Below are 19132 nucleotides of genomic sequence, written 5' to 3' on the forward strand. Positions count from 1 at the left end.
AGCCAATTTCTCAGAGTACCATTCAGCAGTTGTATGTAAAAAAAAAAAATACACTGAATTACACAAATATTAATTGTTGATATCCCAAATGCATTGCTAAATATATATACATGTATGCCTTTATTACTCTACTGTATTTCTATGAAATTAAGTTTTTTTTTAAAATTAGGGTCTATAAATTTTCTTTTCCTCTTTTTACAGTTTATGCAATACAGTGAATTTCTGACTAAAAGGTGACAGTTTAAATTTATAACAATTGGTAATGAATTAATGTGTATGCTTAGTATTACTAGTTCACTTTCTGGCATCCTTATGCAAAAATGAACTAACTCACTCCTGTTCATATTTTATAAAAACAGGATATTTTTTGCATTGTGACAATTGTGTACTAACAATCTTTTTCATATGAATCACAAGTGAATTGTGTGCAAAGATATCCTGTTATACAGTCAAGAAAAAATATGTTCAGTCAGATTTTATTCAAAACAACATGTACGGTCGACTAGACTGAATTATTCATGCACTGGAATCGGTTTATGATATCTTGCATAAACATGCATCTTTAATTCTACGGAAGTTATTTTTTTTTTAAATCACAGTTCATGTAAGTAATGTGGAAAGATACTTTTGAGTTTTATCGTGAAAACCTGTAAGATTCCCAGTATGGACATTATTACATTTTCTGAAGCTTTGGGGTCAAGTTTCGGCCCGAGTTGCTCCTATTTTTTTGGAGCAACTAGTTTAGAATGGAGTATCTTAGAAATTGCAATTCTCGGTCTTTAGTTTGCTCCAGTTCCCTTGAGTTAGAACAGTTTCATTTTGGAACAGATTTTTTTCCCCCAAAAGTGGGTGTGTCCGGCCACTTACACCTGTTTTGCAAGTTTAGGCAGCGAAAACTTATCCAAACTAACTTAGAATGGAGTAACTGTAAATTTTTGTACACTCAGAAAAACCTTGCCTACGCTTGGAAATCAGGCGTAGGGAACGAAAGATGGGGGGGGAGGGAGAAGGGGAGTTTACAAACATTAAACACTTCACTTTTACAAATCAAGAGCCATCAATAATAAATGATAAATAAATCAATAAACAAATCCAAATAAATAAAAAAATAAAAATAAATTAAAAATCACAAAAAATTATTTCTACTCACCTACTGCGGCATCAGGGAGAAGGGGGGGAGGGGGGGGGGGAAGAGAAGATGATTGGGGGGGGGGGGGAGAAAGATGATGGGGGGGGGGGAAGAGAGAAGATGATGGGGGGGGGGGAAAGAGAGAGAGAGAGAGAGAGAATATGAGAATCATGGAGGGGGGAGGAGAGAAGACGGCGACAAAGCCGCCGGGCCCCAGGCGGGGCCTGCACGCAACCAATGCCAGGCTACCGCCGATGACGACTGTTCCGCCCCAGCGAGATGTGGGCAAGCGGGCCCTGCCGAGGACTTCGGGCGGGGCCCGCACGCAGCCAATGCCGGGTTGCCGACGCCTCTTCGGGCGGGGCCCGCCCCAGCGAGAGGCCAGCCGATGCTGGCTGCCAGGAGTTCTTCGGTCGGGGCCTTCCCCCAGCGAGAGGCTGGACGGGCGGGTCCCGCCACCGAGGTAAGATGCGCAGGCCACTCGGCCGGGGATAGGGGCGATGACCCAATCCCAGGCCAAAGGGACCTCGCCCCAGAGACAGGACGCGTGCAGCTGCCGGCACTGTTTTCGGTGCAGGGCTGTAGCTCCACCTCCAGCAGCTCCTCACTCGATCTGCGCCGCTTTTGCCCTCTTCCAAGCACGCCGAAAAAAGACCTCCGTAATTTGCCCTCTCCCCAGCCTCTCCTCCGTCGTGGCGCAGCGTGGCCCAATGGATTGGGGGCGGAGCCAAGTCCCGGCGCTGAAAATGGTGCCGGGACCTCTGCACGTGCGCGCTAGAGTCTGCACGCATGTGGAGTAGCTCCTGGCAGGCTGTTTCTGCAAACGCGTGCTGTAGGCTGTGTAGGAGGGGCCGAAGCACGCCATCCCTAGTCCTGGCCGAATGGGCTCCCTCATCGGCGGCCCGCTGCGTTCCCTAAGGTAGGACTTCTATTTTTTATTTGTTATTTACTGATTGATTTTGGTGCTTTAGGGACAGGGTTCCTTCTATTTTTTTTAATTTGTTATTTATTGATTACTTATTACTTTTTGTGCTTTTTTTGGTGCCTGGTGGTGCTTTAAATGTAGTTACTTGCGCCGATTCCTTAACTGCAAGTAAGGTCTTTCTGTGCGGACTAAAGTGGACACATACGCTGCCCTAAATTAGTTTAGTACAACTTTTTTCTGGCCAAATTGGCATAAATGTTTCAAGTGGCTGGGAACGTCCCCTTTTGAAAAAAAAACTAACCTAACAAAAACCTAACTAACTCACTTACACTGGTGCAAATTAAATGGACATATTTGCAACTAAAAAGATACCAGAAAAATCACGTAACACCAAAAAAAAACGGTGCAACTCATGGGGAAATTTGGGTCCATATTTTTTTTTAATTAAAATGTGCAGATCCCTGCACCATACACCATCCCCCAACTAAAAAAGTAGGCAGCAGATCTGCTCTCAGGTCTGTGCTGTTTCGAAACAAATCAGTAGACGGTATACAATGGTGGCCTGGGGTAACTTTCCAGCCAAAGCTCCATTCCTATAGAGAGCATATGCCCTCCACTCCAAGCCTCTCCATGACAGCACAGCCGAGATTGGTGACTCACTGCATAATATGTTTCAGGTCTAATAGCTTGCAGGTATTGTAACACTCTGTGGTGCAACATGTTGAAGATATGATGTGCTTCAATACAAAGTTCTTTATAGTCTTTATAACCATCACTTTATAACTTGGGAGTGCAGGGCACAATTTCAAAATTTACAGATTACACAAAACTTGGAAGTACAGATTAAACCTCCCTTATCTAGCACCCTCGACACCTGCCCTGTGCCGGATGAGGGATTTTGCCGGAGGAGAGAAGGTCATCTGCAGGGGGTGGGGGGAAAGAGGAGAGGAGAGACGAGGAGATCGTGAGGTCTGGGGGGGGAGGGTGGTGGGATGGTGGAGGCCAGCGGCCCGAGTGGGCCCCGAAGTGTCGGCCAGAGGGGGCTCTGTGGGGAGGAGCGGCGGGCCCAAGGACTTTAGCTGCAGGAGTTCCAGCAGGGTGACAAGGAGGTAGCCGATCGAGGAGAGAGATTATATTGGTGAGTAGGATTTTGACCGGCCGCTTTCTGCGCATGCGCCTCCCGGGAATGGTGCCGGACGAGGGGTGGTGTCGGATAAGGGAGTCCTGGATAAGAGGTTCAACCTGCATAGTGAACAGTGAGGAGGATAGTGAGACTTCAAGACAGACAGACAGGCTGGTGAAATAAGCAGACACGTGGCAGATGAAATTTAATGCAGAAAAGTGTGAAGTGATACATTTTGGTAGGAAGGAGGGGTAATATAAGCTAAAGGGTACAATCCTAAAGGGGGTGCATGAACAGAGGCCTGCGAGTACATGTGCATAAATCATTGAAGGTGGCAGGGCAGGTTGAGAAAGCATATGGGGTATGGGACTTCACAAATAGAGGCATAGAGTACAAAAGCAAGGAAATTAGGAACCATCTTTATAAAACACTGGTTCGGCCTCAACTGGAGTATTGCATCCAATTCTGAGCACCGCACTTTAGTAACAATATGAAGGCCTAAGAATCAGAAATTTACAGCACAGAAGGCGGCCATTCGGTCCATTATGTCCGTGCCACCCGATTAAAAAAAGCTATCCAGCCAAATCCCACTTTCCAGTTCTTGGTCCGTAGCCTTGTAGTTATCACAATTCCAGTGCATATCGAAATACTTTTTAAATGCTGAGGGTTTCTACCTCTACCACCTTTTCAGGCAGTGAGTTCCAGACCTCCACCACCCTCTGGGTGAAAAAATCTCTCCTCAAATCCACTCTAAACCTTCTACCAATTACTTTAAATCTATACCCACTAGTTATTGACCCCTCTGCTAAGGGAAATAGGTCCTTTCTATCCACTCTATCTGGGCCCTTCATAATTTTATGCATGTCAGTTAAGTCTCCCCTCAGCCTCCTCTGTGCCAACCACAGCCTATCCAATCTTTACTCAAGAGCTAAAATTCTCCAGTCCAGGCAACATCCTCGTAAATCTTCTCCGTACCCTCTCTAGTGCAATCACATCTTTCCTATAATGTGGTGACTAAAACTGTACACAGTACGCTAGCTGTGGCCTAATTAGTGTTTTATACAGTTCCTTGATCTTATATTCTCTGCCTCGGCTAATAAAGGCACGTATCCCGAATGCCTTCTTAACCACCTTATCTACCTGGCTTGCTACCTTAAGGGATCTATGGACATGCACTCCAAGGTCCTGCTGTTCCTGTACAATTCAGTATCCTATCATTTATTGTGTATTCCCTTGCCTGTTATCCCACCCCAAATGCATTACCTCACACTTCTCCAGATTGAATTCCATTTGCCACTGTTCTGCCTGCCTGACCAGTCCATTGATATCTTTCTGCAGTCGACAGCTTTCTTCTTTGCTATCAACCACACGGCCAATTTTTGTATCATCTGCAAAATTCTTAATCATACCCACTACATTCAAGTCTAAATCAAGGGACCTAGTACTGAGCTCTGTGGAACCCCACCGGAAACAGCCTTCCAGTCACAAAAACACCCATCGACCATTCCCCTTTGCTTCCTGACTCAGCCAATTTTGGATGCAACTTGCCACTTTGTCCTGGATCCAATGGGCTGTTACTTTCACGACCAATCTGCCATGTGGAACCTTATCAAAAGCCTTGCTAAAATCCATATACACATCAAATGCACTACCCTCATTAACCCACCTTACGACCTCCTCAAAAAATTTAATCAAGTTAGTCAGACACGACTTTCCCTTAACAAATCCATGCTGACTGCGCTTGATTATTCCACGAAGATTAATCCTGTCCCTTTGAATTTTTTTCCAATAATTATAGCACCGCTGAGGTTAGACTGACTGTTCTGCAATTACTCAGTCTATCCCTTTGTAAACAACGGTACAATGTTAGCAGCACTCCAGCACCAGACCTGCTGCCAGAGAGGATTGGAAAATGATCATCAGAGCCTCTGCTATTCCCTCTCTTGCTTCTCAACAGCCTGGGACACATTTCATCCGGGCCAAGGGATTTATCCACTTTCAAAGCTGCTAAACCCCTTAATACTTCCTCTCTCACTATGTTTATTTCATCTAATATTTCACACTCCTCCTCCCTGATTGCAATGCCCCTCTCTTTTGTGAAGGGTGCAGAAGAGATTTACAAGAATCTAGCAGGACTAGCTGAAGTGCTCTCGCAGAGAGCCGGCACTGGCTCAACAGGCTGAATGGCCTCCTGCTGTGCTGTAATCATTTGATTCTATCACTGTGTAATTGGACTGTGCGATACAATGGAGTGAAACTTACAATCCTCTATATAAATCACCATCTACATTAATCATACATATCAATCACACAAAAACTTTGTTGCCTAACAGAATTTCATGAATCATCACAAGCAATCAAATTTACAATCGAATATATTTATGCCAGTTTATTCATGCATATTCCCTATTCTGTAGCAGAATTTTGTTCCACGTGCAACTTTTAAATCCACACTTTTAGGCAGTTGCAACAAGTCACTCTATGCAAACAGCATCATCTTAGACCAGCATCTGGGTCTCTTAAATGCTCTTACGTTGATAATCTGGAACACACCATGGAGTGCACAACTTGCCAACCTTTAATTAATTTCACCATTACTGCTGAAATGCCTCCTAGCAAAACTATGGTTCAAAGAGGAGGAGCTGTGTTGTAAAACCACATGTGTAAAAATAAAGAAAAGTGGCTGTTAACTCTTAAATAAATTTTTGACTGGGACACTAGTGTTCAAAAATTTTTCCTAAAAATATTCAAGTACATTTCAGCTTGTATTATTCAAGAGCAGAAGCAAAATTGTTCAAATTACAGGAAAAATATTTTTCTTGCACAGTTTTAAAGGCCTACACAATCCATTTACATCAATGCATATATCTTAACAGAACTTTTTGAATAATGTCCAATCTTGTCAGTGTATTTTTTTTTTTAAATATTCGTTCATGGGATGTGGGCATCGCTGGCAAGGCGACCATTTATTGCCCAACCCTAATTGCCGTCGAGACGGTAATGGTGAGCCGCTGCCTTGAACCGCTGCAGTCTGTGTCGTGATGGTACTCGCACAATGCCGTTCGGGAGGGAGTTCCTGGATTTTGACCCAGCAATGAAGGAGCGGCGATATACTTCCAAGTCAGGATGGCGTGTGACTTGGAGGTGATGGTGTTCCCAAGAGCCTACTGTTCTTATCCTTCCAGGTCGTAGAGGTCACGGGAGGTGCTGCCGAAGAAGCCTTGGCGAGTTGCTGCAGTGAATCATGTAGATGGTACACACTCCAACCACAGTACGTCGTTGGTGGAGGGAGTGAATGTTTAAGGTGGTGGATGGGGTGCCAATCAAGCGGACTGCTTTGTCCTAGATGGTGTCAAGCTTCTTGAGTGTTGTTGGAGCTGCACTCATCCAGGCAAGTGGAGAGTATTCCATCACACTCTTGACTTGTGTCATGTAAATGGTGGATGGTGGAAAGGCTTTGGAGAGTCAGGAGTTGAGACACTCGCCGCAGAATACCAAGCCTCTGACTGGCTCTTGTTGCCACAGTATGTGTGTGGCTGGTCCAGTTAAGTTTCTGGTCAATGTTGACCCCTAGGATATTGATGGTGCGGGATCTGGCACTGGTAATGCCGTTGAATGTCAAGGTGCGGTGATTAAACTCTCGCTTGTTGGATATAGTCAATGCCTGGCACTTGTGCGCCACGAAGGTTACTTGCCACTTATCAGCCCAAGCCTGAATGTTGTTCAGGTCTTACTGCATGCGGGTATGGACTGTTTCATTATCTGAGGAGTTGAGAATGGCACTGAACATTGTGCAATCAGTGAACATCCCCACTTCTGACCTGATGGAGGGAAGATCATTGAAGCAGCTGAAGATGGTTGAGCCTAGGACACTGCCGAGGAACTCCTGCAATGATGTCCTGGGGCTGTGATGATTGACTGCCAACAACCATAACCATATTCCTTTGGACTTTCAGAAGGCTTTCGACAAGGTCCCACACAAGAGATTAATGTGCAAAGTTGAAGCACATGGGATTGGGGGTAGTGTGCTGACATGGATTGAGAACTGGTTGGCAGACAGGAAGCAAAGAGTAGGAGTAAATGGGTACTTTTCAGAATGGCAGGCAGTGACTAGTGGGGTACCGCAAGGTTCTGTGCTGGGGCCCCAGCTGTTTACATTGTACATTAATGATTTAGACGAGGGGATTAAATGTAGTATCTCCAAATTTGCAGATGACACGAAGTTGGGTGGTAGTGAAAGCTGCGAGGAGGATGCTATGAGGCTGCAGAGTGACTTGGATAGGTTTGGTGAGTGGGCAAATGCATGGCAGATGAAGTATAATGTGAGGTTATCCACTTTGGTGGTAAAAACAGAGAGACAGACTATTATCTGAATGGTGACAGATTAGGAAAAGGGGAGGTGCAACGAGACCTGGGTGTCATGGTACATCAGTCATTGAAGGTTGGCATGCAGGTACAGTAGGCGGTTAAGAAAGCAAATGGCATGTTGGCCTTTATAGGTGAGGGAATTTGAGTACAGGGGCAGGGAGGTGTTGCTACAGTTGTACAGGGCCTTGGTGAGGCCACACCTGGAGTATTGTGTACAGTTTTAGTCTCCTAACTTGAGGAAGGACATTCTTGCTATTGAGGGAGTGCAGCGAAGGTTCACCAGACTGATTCCCGGGATGGCGCGACTGACATATCAAGAAAGACTGGATCAACTGGGCTTGTATTCACTGGAGTTCAGAAGAATGAGAGGGGATCTCAAAGAAACGTTTAAAATTCTGATGGGTTTAGACAGGTTAGATGCAGGAAGAATGTTCCCAATGTTGGGGAAGTCCAGAACCAGGGGTCACAGTCTAAGGATAAGGGGTAAGCCATTCAAGACAGAGATGAGGAGAAACTTCTTCTCCCAGAGAGTGGTGAACCTGTGGAATTCTCTACCACAGAAAGTTGTTGAGGCCAATTCACTAAATATATTCAAAAAGGAGTTAGATGTAGTCCTTACTACTAGAGCGATCAAGGGGTATGGCGAGAAAGCAGGAATGGGGTACTGAAGTTGCATGTTCAGCCATGAAGTAATTGAATGGCGGTGCAGGCTCGAAGGGCCTACTCCTGCACCTATTTTCTATGTTTCTATGTATATGATTCCAGCCAGTAGAGTTTTCTGCTGATTCCTTTTGACTTCAGTTTAACTAGGGCTCCTTGATACCACACTCGGTTTAATACTGCCTTGATGTACAGTCACTCTCACCTTACCTCTGTTTGGACCAACACTGTATGAGGGCTGCAGCGAGTGTTCCTGATGGAACCCAAATTGAGCATCAGTGAGCAGGTTATTGGCGAGTAAGTACCGCTTGATAGCACTGCCGACGACACCTTCCATCACTTTGCTGATGATTGAGAATAATTGGATTTGTCCTGCTTTTTGTGGATAGCACACACCTGGGCAGTTTTCTACATTGTCAGATAGATGCCAGTGTTGTAGCTGTACTGGAACAGCTTGTCTAGAAGCAAGGCTAGTTCTGGAGCACAAGTCTTCAGCACGAAAGCCGGGATGTTGTCGGGGGCCCATATCCATTGCTGTATGCAGTGCGCTCAGCTGTTTCTTGATCTCTCGTGGAGTGAATCAAACTGGCTTCTTTGATAGTCGTGACCTCAGGAGGAGGTGGATATGGATCATCCACTCAGCACTTCAGGCTGAAGATGGTTGTAAACAATGCAACCTTGCCTTTTGCACTCACGTGCTGGGCTCCACCATTGTAGAGAATGGGGATATTCATGGAGCCTCCTCCTCCAGTTAGTTGTTTAATGGTCCACCACCATTCACAGATGTGGCAGGACTGCAGAGCTTGCATGTTTAGCCTGCATGTAATCCTGTGTTGCAGCTTCCCCAGGTTGGCACTGTAGGGTAAGTAGGCACCTTTAGTAATGACTCCACGAGGCAAGGTATGATACTTAAACTGTGCAGACCCGTAGTCCTTTATTTGCAGCTCCTGAGTGACGACAAGCTGCGAGTTCCCTTTTATACTGGGTTACCTGCCATGTGCAGGCAACCCTTTGGTCTCCAGCAGCAGCACCCTCTGGTGTACAGTGTAAGGGTACATTCAGTGTTGCATAACAGTGTTACAGACATCACACAGTAACCAGGCATGCAGACACAACAATACTCCCCCCTGAGCATTTTTCATATCCTTATTGTCATGACCAGGAGAGGTGATCAGTGGTGGGCTATGGGAGGTTGTGCGGTTGCCAGGTGTGACCCCTGTGCTTGAGGGTGGCCTCGTACGTTTCCCCTCCCTCACACACAAACCAAGTGGGCGTCACTGTTGTGGGATCCCTCGGGGAGGTAGCCACGGCAGCAGTGGGTGGTGTGTATACACTGTGATGTGGGTAGTTGTGGGGTGGTGGGCAGGGCCACAAGACTGGGTGGGCTCCTAGTCCACCAATTGGGATGAGGGGCAGGTCATCCCAGGGTTTGCCAAGGAAACTGGAGGGTATTGGCCTCATGCTCCTGGTGTTGGCCCTGGCAGCCAGGAGCTGTAGGGCTGGTCTGGTGCAGGTTGCCATTGGTGGTGGCTGGGCTGCCCATTGACCATTGACCCTGTAGTGGATCTACTCCCACTGCCTGTGTGTGTGTCCTGCAAGGGGCATCTCATTCATTCCAAAGGTCCAGGCTACATGGTTAGGTAGCCTGCTGGACCTGGGGGTCTCCCACAGGGGGATTCAATTGGCATCAGCATGGTCCCTGTAGGACCCAATGTCCTTTGGCAGTATCTTACCGGTTGGTATACATGACACCTTGGCTCTGATCATACATAGTCGAGCCTGCATTATACATTCTAGCATTTGCATCACTTTTGGGTGTCCTGGTTTCAACAGACATAGCTACATTAGACATTTCACAATCTCTATCATTACTGTTAGGCATAATAAACTTGTTCTTAACCTTACTGACACCTGCATTCATATTAATCACATTAGTTAAACCAGCATCACAATTCATTGTTACATTGCATGCATTTTCATACTTGCACCCTCTAATCACATCTTTAGCTTTAAAGTCCGTGTACTCAAATAGTTGAAACTTCCCCTTTAAATTTCTTTGGGTACCGGTCTCCTTTAAGGGAACCTTCAAATCTGATTGGCCGCTCGGTGTCATGTGATGCTCCTCCATGCTCACTGGTGACATGGCGGCGGCCATTTTGATTACCAGTGTTTCTCCTTGTGCTGCAGCCATTTCCTGGCTTTCCTGCAGGAGGGCTGTGGTGATCTTTTCTTCCACAACGCCACTTCGCCTGATGTGGACACGGTTCATCCAATTCCTGCCCAGCAGCATGGGACCGTCGCCGGCTACAATCCACAGGGGTAGTTTGTTCAACACGCCGCCCTGGGAGACCTGGACATCCACACTGGCAACTATTTGGATTTTTCCTTTGGTATAGGTGACCAGCATTGCCTGGACAGGAGACAGTTTTGGTCGAGTGGCAAGATTCATCCAAATTTTTTTCAAAGGTCATTTGGCTCATCACAGACTGGCTCACCCCTGTGTCAATCTCCATGGAGACTGGGACCCAGTCGATGTCCACTTCCATCGTCCATGGAGAACTTCTGGTGGAGCAGGTAAAGATTCCATACTCTTCTTCCAGGATTTGAGCAGCTTCATCTTCATCTGTGTCTGAGCCCCGGTGATCAGCCAACTCATCAGAGACGCAGTGAGTAAAGCTTTTTCTGCACATTCTCTGAAGGTGCCCTTTCTCTTTGCAGCCTTTGCATGCATAGTCTTTGTAGCGGCACTGGTGGGCCCTGTGGTTTCCTCCACAGCGCCAGCACGGGGCCATCCGGTTTACCCCATGTGGCGGATTCAGGGTTGCGGGACTCGGGGCAGCATTTCTGCCTTTAGAAGTATCCATGCGGTGCACTGTGCTCGCCGGTTTAGAGTCCTGGGTCAGTATTTGCCTGGAGTCGCTGGCCGAAACCATGTAGGCCTGGCTCACTTGAATTGCTTTCTGCAGGGTGACCGTGATGTCAGCCGAGAGAATTTGAGTAGGAGGCCTTCGTGGCTGATTCCGATGACAAATATGTCCCTTAGTGCTTCATTAAGGTGGTCGCCAAAATCACACGGTGCAACTAATCTTCTTAAGTGTGCAGCATACTTGGCAATTTCTTGGCCCTCAGGTCGCCGGTAAGTGTAGAACCGGTGCCTGGCTGTGAGGATGCTTTCTTTCGATTTTAATTGTTCCTGTATGATTGTTACAAGTTGCTCATAGCTCTTGGTGGTTGTCTTCTCCAGGGCTAGTAAGTCCCTGATGAGACCGTAGATGGTGGGCCCACAACTGCTGAGCAGGATGGCCCTGCGTTTGTTCGGTCGTGTAGCCGGTGTCCCCCCGTCCAGGTCGTTGGCTATGAAGAAGTGTTCCAATCTTTCCACAAAAGCGTCCCAATCTGCCCCCTCTGTAAATTGCTGAAAGTTGCTGGGGTTAGACATGTTGAGCGTGTAGTTCGTGACCTTGTATTCCCGTCGCCAGTTGTAAGGCAAGTAGGCACCTTTAGTAATGACTCCACGAGGCAGGGTATGATACTTAAACTGTGCAGACCTGTAGTCCTTTATTTGTAGCTCCTGAGTGACAACATGCTGTGAGTTCCCTTTTATACTGGGTTACATGCCGTGTGCAGGCAACCCTTAGGTCTCCAGCAGCAGCACCCTCTGGTGTACAGTGCAAGGGTACATTCAGTGTTGCATAACAGTGTCACAGTCATCACACAGTAAACAGGCATGCATACACAACAGGCACCTCATTTTTAGGCCTGGCATGCTCTTCTCGGGTTGGGCCCCTGCCTTGATCGTAATGGTAGAGTGAGGGATATATCAGACCATGAGTTTGCACATTGTGGTGGAAGACAATTCTGCTGCTGTTGGCCCACAGCACCTCATGGATGTCCCGTTTTGAGCTGCCAGATCTGTTCTGAATCTATCCCATTTAGCATGGTGGTAGTGCCAAACACGATAGAGGGTGTCCTCAGTGTGAAGACAAGACTTTGACTCCACAGTGACTGTGCGGTGGTCACTGCTACCAATACTGTCATGGACAGATGCATCTGCGACAGGTAGATTGGTGAGGACAAGGTCAAGTAGGTTTTTCCCTCGGATTCTGGAAGTTATGTCTTTCAGAACTTGGCCAGCTTGGTCAGTAGTGGTGCTACCAAGCCACTCTTGATGATGGACATTGAAGTCCCCCACCCAGCGTACATTTCTGTGCCCATGCTACTCTCAAGTGCTTCTTCCAAGTGGTGTTCATGATGCGCTGATTCATCAGCTGAGGGAGGGCAGGTGGTAATCAGCAGAAGAATTCCTTGCCCAAGCTTGACCTAAAGCCACGAGGACTTCATGGTGTCCAGAGTTAATGTTGAGGACTCCCAAGGCCACTCCCTCCCGACTGAATACCACTGTTGCCACCTCTGCTGGGTCTGACCCGCTGGTAAAACAGGACATACCCAGTGATGGTGATGGAGGAGTGTGGGACATTTACTGAAAAGGTATGATTATGTGAATATGACTATGTCAGGCTGTTGCTTGACTCGTCTCTGCGACAGCTCTCCCAATTTTGGCACGTCACGAGATGTTCGAGAGGAGGACTTTGCAGGGTCGACTGGGCTACGTGTGCCGGTCGATGCTAGGTGGTCCGTCTGGTTTTATTCTCATTGTTTTTTGTAGCGGTTTTTTTTTTTACAACTGAGTGGCTTGCTAGGCTATTTCAGACGAAGAGTCAACCACATTGCTGTAGGTCTGGAGTCACATATAGGCCAGACCAGGTAAGGATGGCAGATTTCTTTCCCTACAAGGGTCGTTAGTGAACCAGATAGGTTTTTACGACAATTCCGATAGTTTCATGGTCACTATTACTGATACTATCTTTTTATTCCAGATTTATTTAATTAACTGAATTTAAATTCCCAAGCTGCCGTGGTGGAATTTGATCTCACGCCTCTGGATTACTAGTCCAGTTACATAACCACTATGCTACCATTCCCAATAAATAAGAGTATAGTAACTGAACATGGTACAACAGATGACCTCTAAATAGCATCAATTAGAGCTCTCTGGCACAAAAACACATCATATAGTTGTAACAAAAAGTAACTAGTAAACCATGATAAAGCATTTCCTTATAAAGGGACATTCTACAAATTGATAATCACAAGGACTGCATGCAAACTTTGACCTTCCAAAACTTGCAAGAATTGTTTGTCAATGTTCAACAATGTTTTAATAAAATAGGCCAATTAGCATTGTTACTGAAGCAGTTTAGTTTATTGGCACCAATATGTTATTAGAAATAATTCACATTTTAGTCAATACACAGTCATGTTGCACAATACCTTTCTTCTGTGATAAACTTAATTTGCCATTTCAAATTACTTTTACCACCACCTGCAATTGAGTTATAACATCCAATACTTCTACGATCGTGAGGCACAGCTAAAAATGCTCTCCAAACAAAAGTTTCACATACTCAAGTTATACTTTACTAGTGAATACACTGGTAGTATTTTCACATTAGGTAGTATTCTGAACCCCAATGGAATGCACAATTACCAAGGTAACTCATTTTACAACTCAACTCATCTTCCTTTTTGTTGAGGTGAGCACACCCGAGGTTTTTGATACTTTTCAAATCCAATACTGAGTAGCCAGTTTTCTCTTTTTATCCCACCTTCCAGTCTCAGCATTATATCAGTACAAACCTCTATCCACAATATGCAGCCCACAGAGTTGTAGTTTTTTGAATACTGGACAGCTTGTGATAAAGTACTCCATTGTCAGTCAGTAATAGATACATTCAACCAAAGCAGACAGTGGGAAGAACTGACTAAATCAATATATAATTTACCTGAAATATTCTTCACCTTGTTTTAATTGTTAAGTATTTTATATTCTTTAGCAGAGTTTAGAATTTTCCCCAAGCTCTTATAAACACACTGTATTACAGGTAGAAAAGTCAGTCTTTCCAGGACTTCATTTTACAATTATTAAGATGCAAGGGAAGATCTCAGCCATGTCACTTGCTCACTTGACAAACACAGAATTCCTGAAGCCTTGTCTCACTGCTAGGCATTCATTCAACTGGATGTGTTCATTTATCCAAGTATTAGAGGACTCCTAGTTGGTATAATATTAGATGCATATATGGACAAAGTTGGATTGGAAAGTTTGCTTTCTGGTGGCTTTTATTTCAGCATTGTGGCCAAGAAGACGCTGTGATGGTCAGTAACAGAGGGAAGGTAAGGTGTAGGACAAATGCTGAAAGGGGAATTGGGGTTGTGTTCACTGGTACCATAGGGTGATGATTCAATTCCGGATATCCTGGCCAGAAAGGGGCTGTTTGCGTTATCTCCTTCTTTCACTTCCTGTTTTTTCCTCTGCGAGCAGCTTGTCCCCTTTCCTGCCACTGCTTTATCTCCACATGATGTTGCAGCCCAAGGGGAACTGCAACTGGAGCCCCCAGGACTGGGAGCAAGTGGTGTTCTCAGAGGCTTTCCCATAGCAGCTAAAATCTTGCAAATGTCCAGCAGCACTTCCTGCACACTAACAATTTTTTAAATGTATTGCACCAAGCCACTACTCCAATAAAATGCAAAAGAAAAACCCAAAATCTAAATTCACTCGAGAGATATGCATGTCTCTTTTAAAGCACTGGCAACATCTCTTCCATGTGTGGTTTGGAGAGGGCAGTATCCAAGAGTAGCGTTGTCCAAAATCTCATTTGTGCGTCAATTCAGGCGATGCACGCTGATTGTTGTCACGATCTACATCATTACAATGAGGGCGCCGAGCACAGGCAACAGCAGCAATACCGACCTGCCCAAAATGGAAGCCACCACATTCCTCAATGGAAGCATGATCACCATTTTTTCAGTAAAGCTGGCCACTGTTAAATCTCCCAGTTTCGCAGCCGTTAGGGCTAGAATTTAGAAACAATCCACCAGCGCCAGATTGCCACCCAAAATACCACTAAGATTCTCAAATTATCGCTGATGAAAAATTCCATTAAAAATGAAAAAAATCCACCCAGCGAAAAAAAATGGAACTTGCACCCCGATTCTCGGCAAAAAAATTGGAATCTTGGGCAGATTGGGCGGTTCTTAAAAAAAAAAATGGCTGATAATTACTAAAATTAACAGAGGCTGTGGGTTGGGCCTAGGAGGAGAAAAATACAAAATAATTTTTCAAAAACGTAAAATTAAAGAAAACATTCTCAGGATCCTTTTCACTGCAAGAGAATTTTAAAATAATTGGTAAAAACCCATTTACTTACTATTTTTTGCAGGGCTACTTGCCTATCACCCAGCACTGCCCAGCTCTGCTGCTTCTCATGGGTGTTTTTTTTTTTAAAAACTTACCTATGGGTCACCGCTGAGCCAAAAATCAGGCGATAGCGGTCTCTGGACGGTGCACGTCGGCAGTCTGCTCGCCAGCGGTACTTCGAAACCATCAGCAGAACTCAGCTGTGCAAATTTGTGCCGACCCGATTCTCGCCCAAAACAACCACTATCGCCGAGAAACAATGGAAATTCTAACTCTTAGAATCTAACTTTGTGATTCTAGATTCTAAAAATAATGTTTCACTTAGGTTATAAAAATGATATATGGCGACACCAGACATTGACTAACATGCTGTCCCACAGTGTGGCAGGAGCTGGGCTCACGCTCATAATTTTTCCACACAGGATTCTTTGTGAACCAGATTATCAGAGTTAAGGGCCAATGCAAAGTGCTTCCTCAGGTGGGACTGAATAGAACTGGGGGTGGAAAAGGGAGAGGAACTGAACAAAGCAATCAACACTTTTTAACACAGGCAACCAGTTAGGGTCACACTGCTAGAGACCTGCAAACAGATCAAAACGGTTTGCTCCCTTAGCCAAGAAATAATGGATGGTATGAGGGAGCCGAAACAATGGTGGTATTGAAAAATTACCATTAACATTTGCGATAAGAATATAAGTGCTTTTTAATGTCAAATTTTCTCAGTGAAAGAGCAACATGATCTTGGTAAGTTATAAAAGGAAAACTTCAAATTCTACATTAAAAACACAAAAATACCTATCAATTAAAACACAGGTTCAAAGTTATGGAAGTGTATTTTCCCTCTTTCAGCACAAACAGCTAGTTTCCAGATACATCATATGTAGATTCATTCTACAATGAGTGCTGCAATTATGTTCACTTCATCTAAGTTACTGACCTCAAAATGAACATTAACATGTCAATATATTGGCCCAAAATTTGCTGAAAAATAATGACGGGGGGGAAGAGAGCGCGGGCGAGGGCGGGGGGGGGGGGGAAAAAGAGAGCGAGAGCGCGGGCGAGGGGAGGGGGAGAAGAGAGCGAGAGCGCGGGCGAGGGGAGGGGGAGAAGAGAGCGAGAGCGCGGGCGAGGGGAGGGGGAGAAGAGAGCGAGAGCGCGGGCGAGGGGAGGGGGAGAAGAGGGAGAGAGCGCGGGCGAGGGGAGGGGGAGAGAGCGCGGGCGAGGGGAGGGGGAGAGAGCGCGGGCGAGGGGAGGGGGAGAGAGCGCGGGCGAGGGGAGGGGGAGAGAGCGCGGGCGAGGGGAGGGGGAGAGAGCGCGGGCGAGGGGAGGGGGAGAGAGCGCGGGCGAGGGGAGGGGGAGAGAGCGCGGGCGAGGGGAGGGGGAGAGAGCGCGGGCGAGGGGAGGGGGAGAGAGCGCGGGCGAGGGGAGGGGGAGAGAGCGCGGGCGAGGGGAGGGGGAGAGAGCGCGGGCGAGGGGAGGGGGAGAGAGCGCGGGCGAGGGGAGGGGGAGAGAGCGCGGGCGAGGGGAGGGGGAGAGAGCGCGGGCGAGGGGAGGGGGAGAGAGCGCGGGCGAGGGGAGGGGGAGAGAGCGCGGGCGAGGGGAGGGGGAGAGAGCGCGGGCGAGGGGAGGGGGAGAGAGCGCGGGCGAGGGGAGGGGGAGAGAGCGCGGGCGAGGGGAGGGGGAGAGAGCGCGGGCGAGGGGAGGGGGAGAGAGCGCGGGCGAGGGGAGGGGGAGAGAGCGCGGGCGAGGGGAGGGGGAGAGAGCGCGGGCGAGGGGAGGGGGAGAGAGCGCGGGCGAGGGGAGGGGGAGAGAGCGCGGGCGAGGGGAGGGGGAGAGAGCGCGGGCGAGGGGAGGGGGAGAGAGCGCGGGCGAGGGGAGGGGGAGAGAGCGCGGGCGAGGGGAGGGGGAGAGAGCGCGGGCGAGGGGAGGGGGAGAGAGCGCGGGCGAGGGGAGGGGGAGAGAGCGCGGGCGAGGGGAGGGGGAGAGAGCGCGGGCGAGGGGAGGGGGAGAGAGCGCGGGCGAGGGGAGGGGGAGAGAGCGCGGGCGAGGGGAGGGGGAGAGAGCGCGGGCGAGGGGAGGGGAGAGAGCGCGGGCGAGGGGAGGGGGAGAGAGCGCGGGCGAGGGGAGGGGGAGAGAGCGCGGGCGAGGGGAGGGGGAGAGAGCGCGGGCGAGGGGAGGGGGAGAGAGCGCGGGCGAGGGGAGGGGGAGAGAGCGCGGGCGAGGGGAGGGGGAGAGAGCGCGGGCGAGGGGAGGGGGAGAGAGCGCGGGCGAGGGGAGGGGGAGAGAGCGCGGGCGAGGGGAGGGGGAGAGAGCGCGGGCGAGGGGAGGGGGAGAGAGCGCGGGCGAGGGGAGGGGGAGAGAGCGCGGGCGAGGGGAGGGGGAGAGAGCGCGGGCGAGGGGAGGGGGAGAGAGCGCGGGCGAGGGGAGGGGGAGAGAGCGCGGGCGAGGGGAGGGGGAGAGAGCGCGGGCGAGGGGAGGGGGAGAGAGCGCGGGCGAGGGGAGGGGGAGAGAGCGCGGGCGAGGGGAGGGGGAGAGAGCGCGGGCGAGGGGAGGGGGAGAGAGCGCGGGCGAGGGGAGGGGGAGAGAGCGCGGGCGAGGGGAGGGGGAGAGAGCGCGGGCGAGGGGAGGGGGAGAGAGCGCGGGCGAGGGGAGGGGGAGAGAGCGCGGGCGAGGGGAGGGGGAGAGAGCGCGGGCGAGGGGAGGGGGAGAGAGCGCGGGCGAGGGGAGGGGGAGAGAGCGCGGGCGAGGGGAGGGGGAGAGAGCGCGGGCGAGGGGAGGGGGAGAGAGCGCGGGCGAGGGGAGGGGGAGAGAGCGCGGGCGAGGGGAGGGGGAGAGAGCGCGGGCGAGGGGAGGGGGAGAGAGCGCGGGCGAGGGGAGGGGGAGAGAGCGCGGGCGAGGGGAGGGGGAGAGAGCGCGGGCGAGGGGAGGGGGAGAGAGCGCGGGCGAGGGGAGGGGGAGAGAGCGCGGGCGAGGGGAGGGGGAGAGAGCGCGGGCGAGGGGAGGGGGAGAGAGCGCGGGCGAGGGGAGGGGGAGAGAGCGCGGGCGAGGGGAGGGGGAGAGAGCGCGGGCGAGGGGAGGGGGAGAGAGCGCGGGCGAGGGGAGGGGAGAGAGCGCGGGCGAGGGGAGGGGAGAGAGCGCGGGCGAGGGGAGGGGGGAGAGAGCGCGGGCGAGGGGAGGGGAGAGAGCGCGGGCGAGGGGAGGGGGGCGGGGAGGGAGGAGAGCGCGGGCGAGGGGAGGGGGAGAGAGCGCGGGCGAGGGGAGGGGAGAGAGCGCGGGCGAGGGGAGGGGAGAGAGCGCGGGCGAGGGGAGGGGAGAGCGCGGGCGAGGGGAGGGGGAGAGAGCGCGGGCGAGGGGAGGGGGAGAGAGCGCGGGCGAGGGGAGGGGGAGAGAGCGCGGGCGAGGGGAGGGGGAGAGAGCGCGGGCGAGGGGAGGGGGAGAGAGCGCGGGCGAGGGAGGGGGGAGAGAGCGCGGGCGAGGGGAGGGGGAGAGAGCGCGGGCGAGGGGAGGGGGAGAGAGCGCGGGCGAGGGGAGGGGGGGAGAGAGCGCGGGCGAGGGGAGGGGGAGAGAGCGCGGGCGAGGGGAGGGGGAGAGAGCGCGGGCGAGGGGAGGGGAGAGAGCGCGGGCGAGGGGAGGGGGAGAGAGCGCGGGCGAGGGGAGGGCCGGGAGGAG

General features: G+C 50.0%; 1 protein-coding gene across 1 annotated transcript in view; it reads right to left on the minus strand.

The window, feature by feature from the left end:
* Window positions 1-19132, minus strand: part of patj (PATJ crumbs cell polarity complex component) — a 446032-nt gene that overhangs the window by 376023 nt on the left and 50877 nt on the right. Inside the window, exons 13-14 of the mRNA XM_070888230.1 lie at window positions 9939-10116; window positions 2384-2414 (exon numbers count right to left, since the gene is read on the minus strand). Of these exons, the coding sequence (XP_070744331.1) occupies window positions 2384-2414; window positions 9939-10116 (209 nt within the window). The remainder of the gene's footprint in view (window positions 1-2383; window positions 2415-9938; window positions 10117-19132) is intronic.

The sequence above is a fragment of the Pristiophorus japonicus genome, chromosome 8 (genome assembly GCF_044704955.1).
Source record: "Pristiophorus japonicus isolate sPriJap1 chromosome 8, sPriJap1.hap1, whole genome shotgun sequence".
Taxonomy (NCBI): Eukaryota; Metazoa; Chordata; class Chondrichthyes; family Pristiophoridae; genus Pristiophorus; species Pristiophorus japonicus.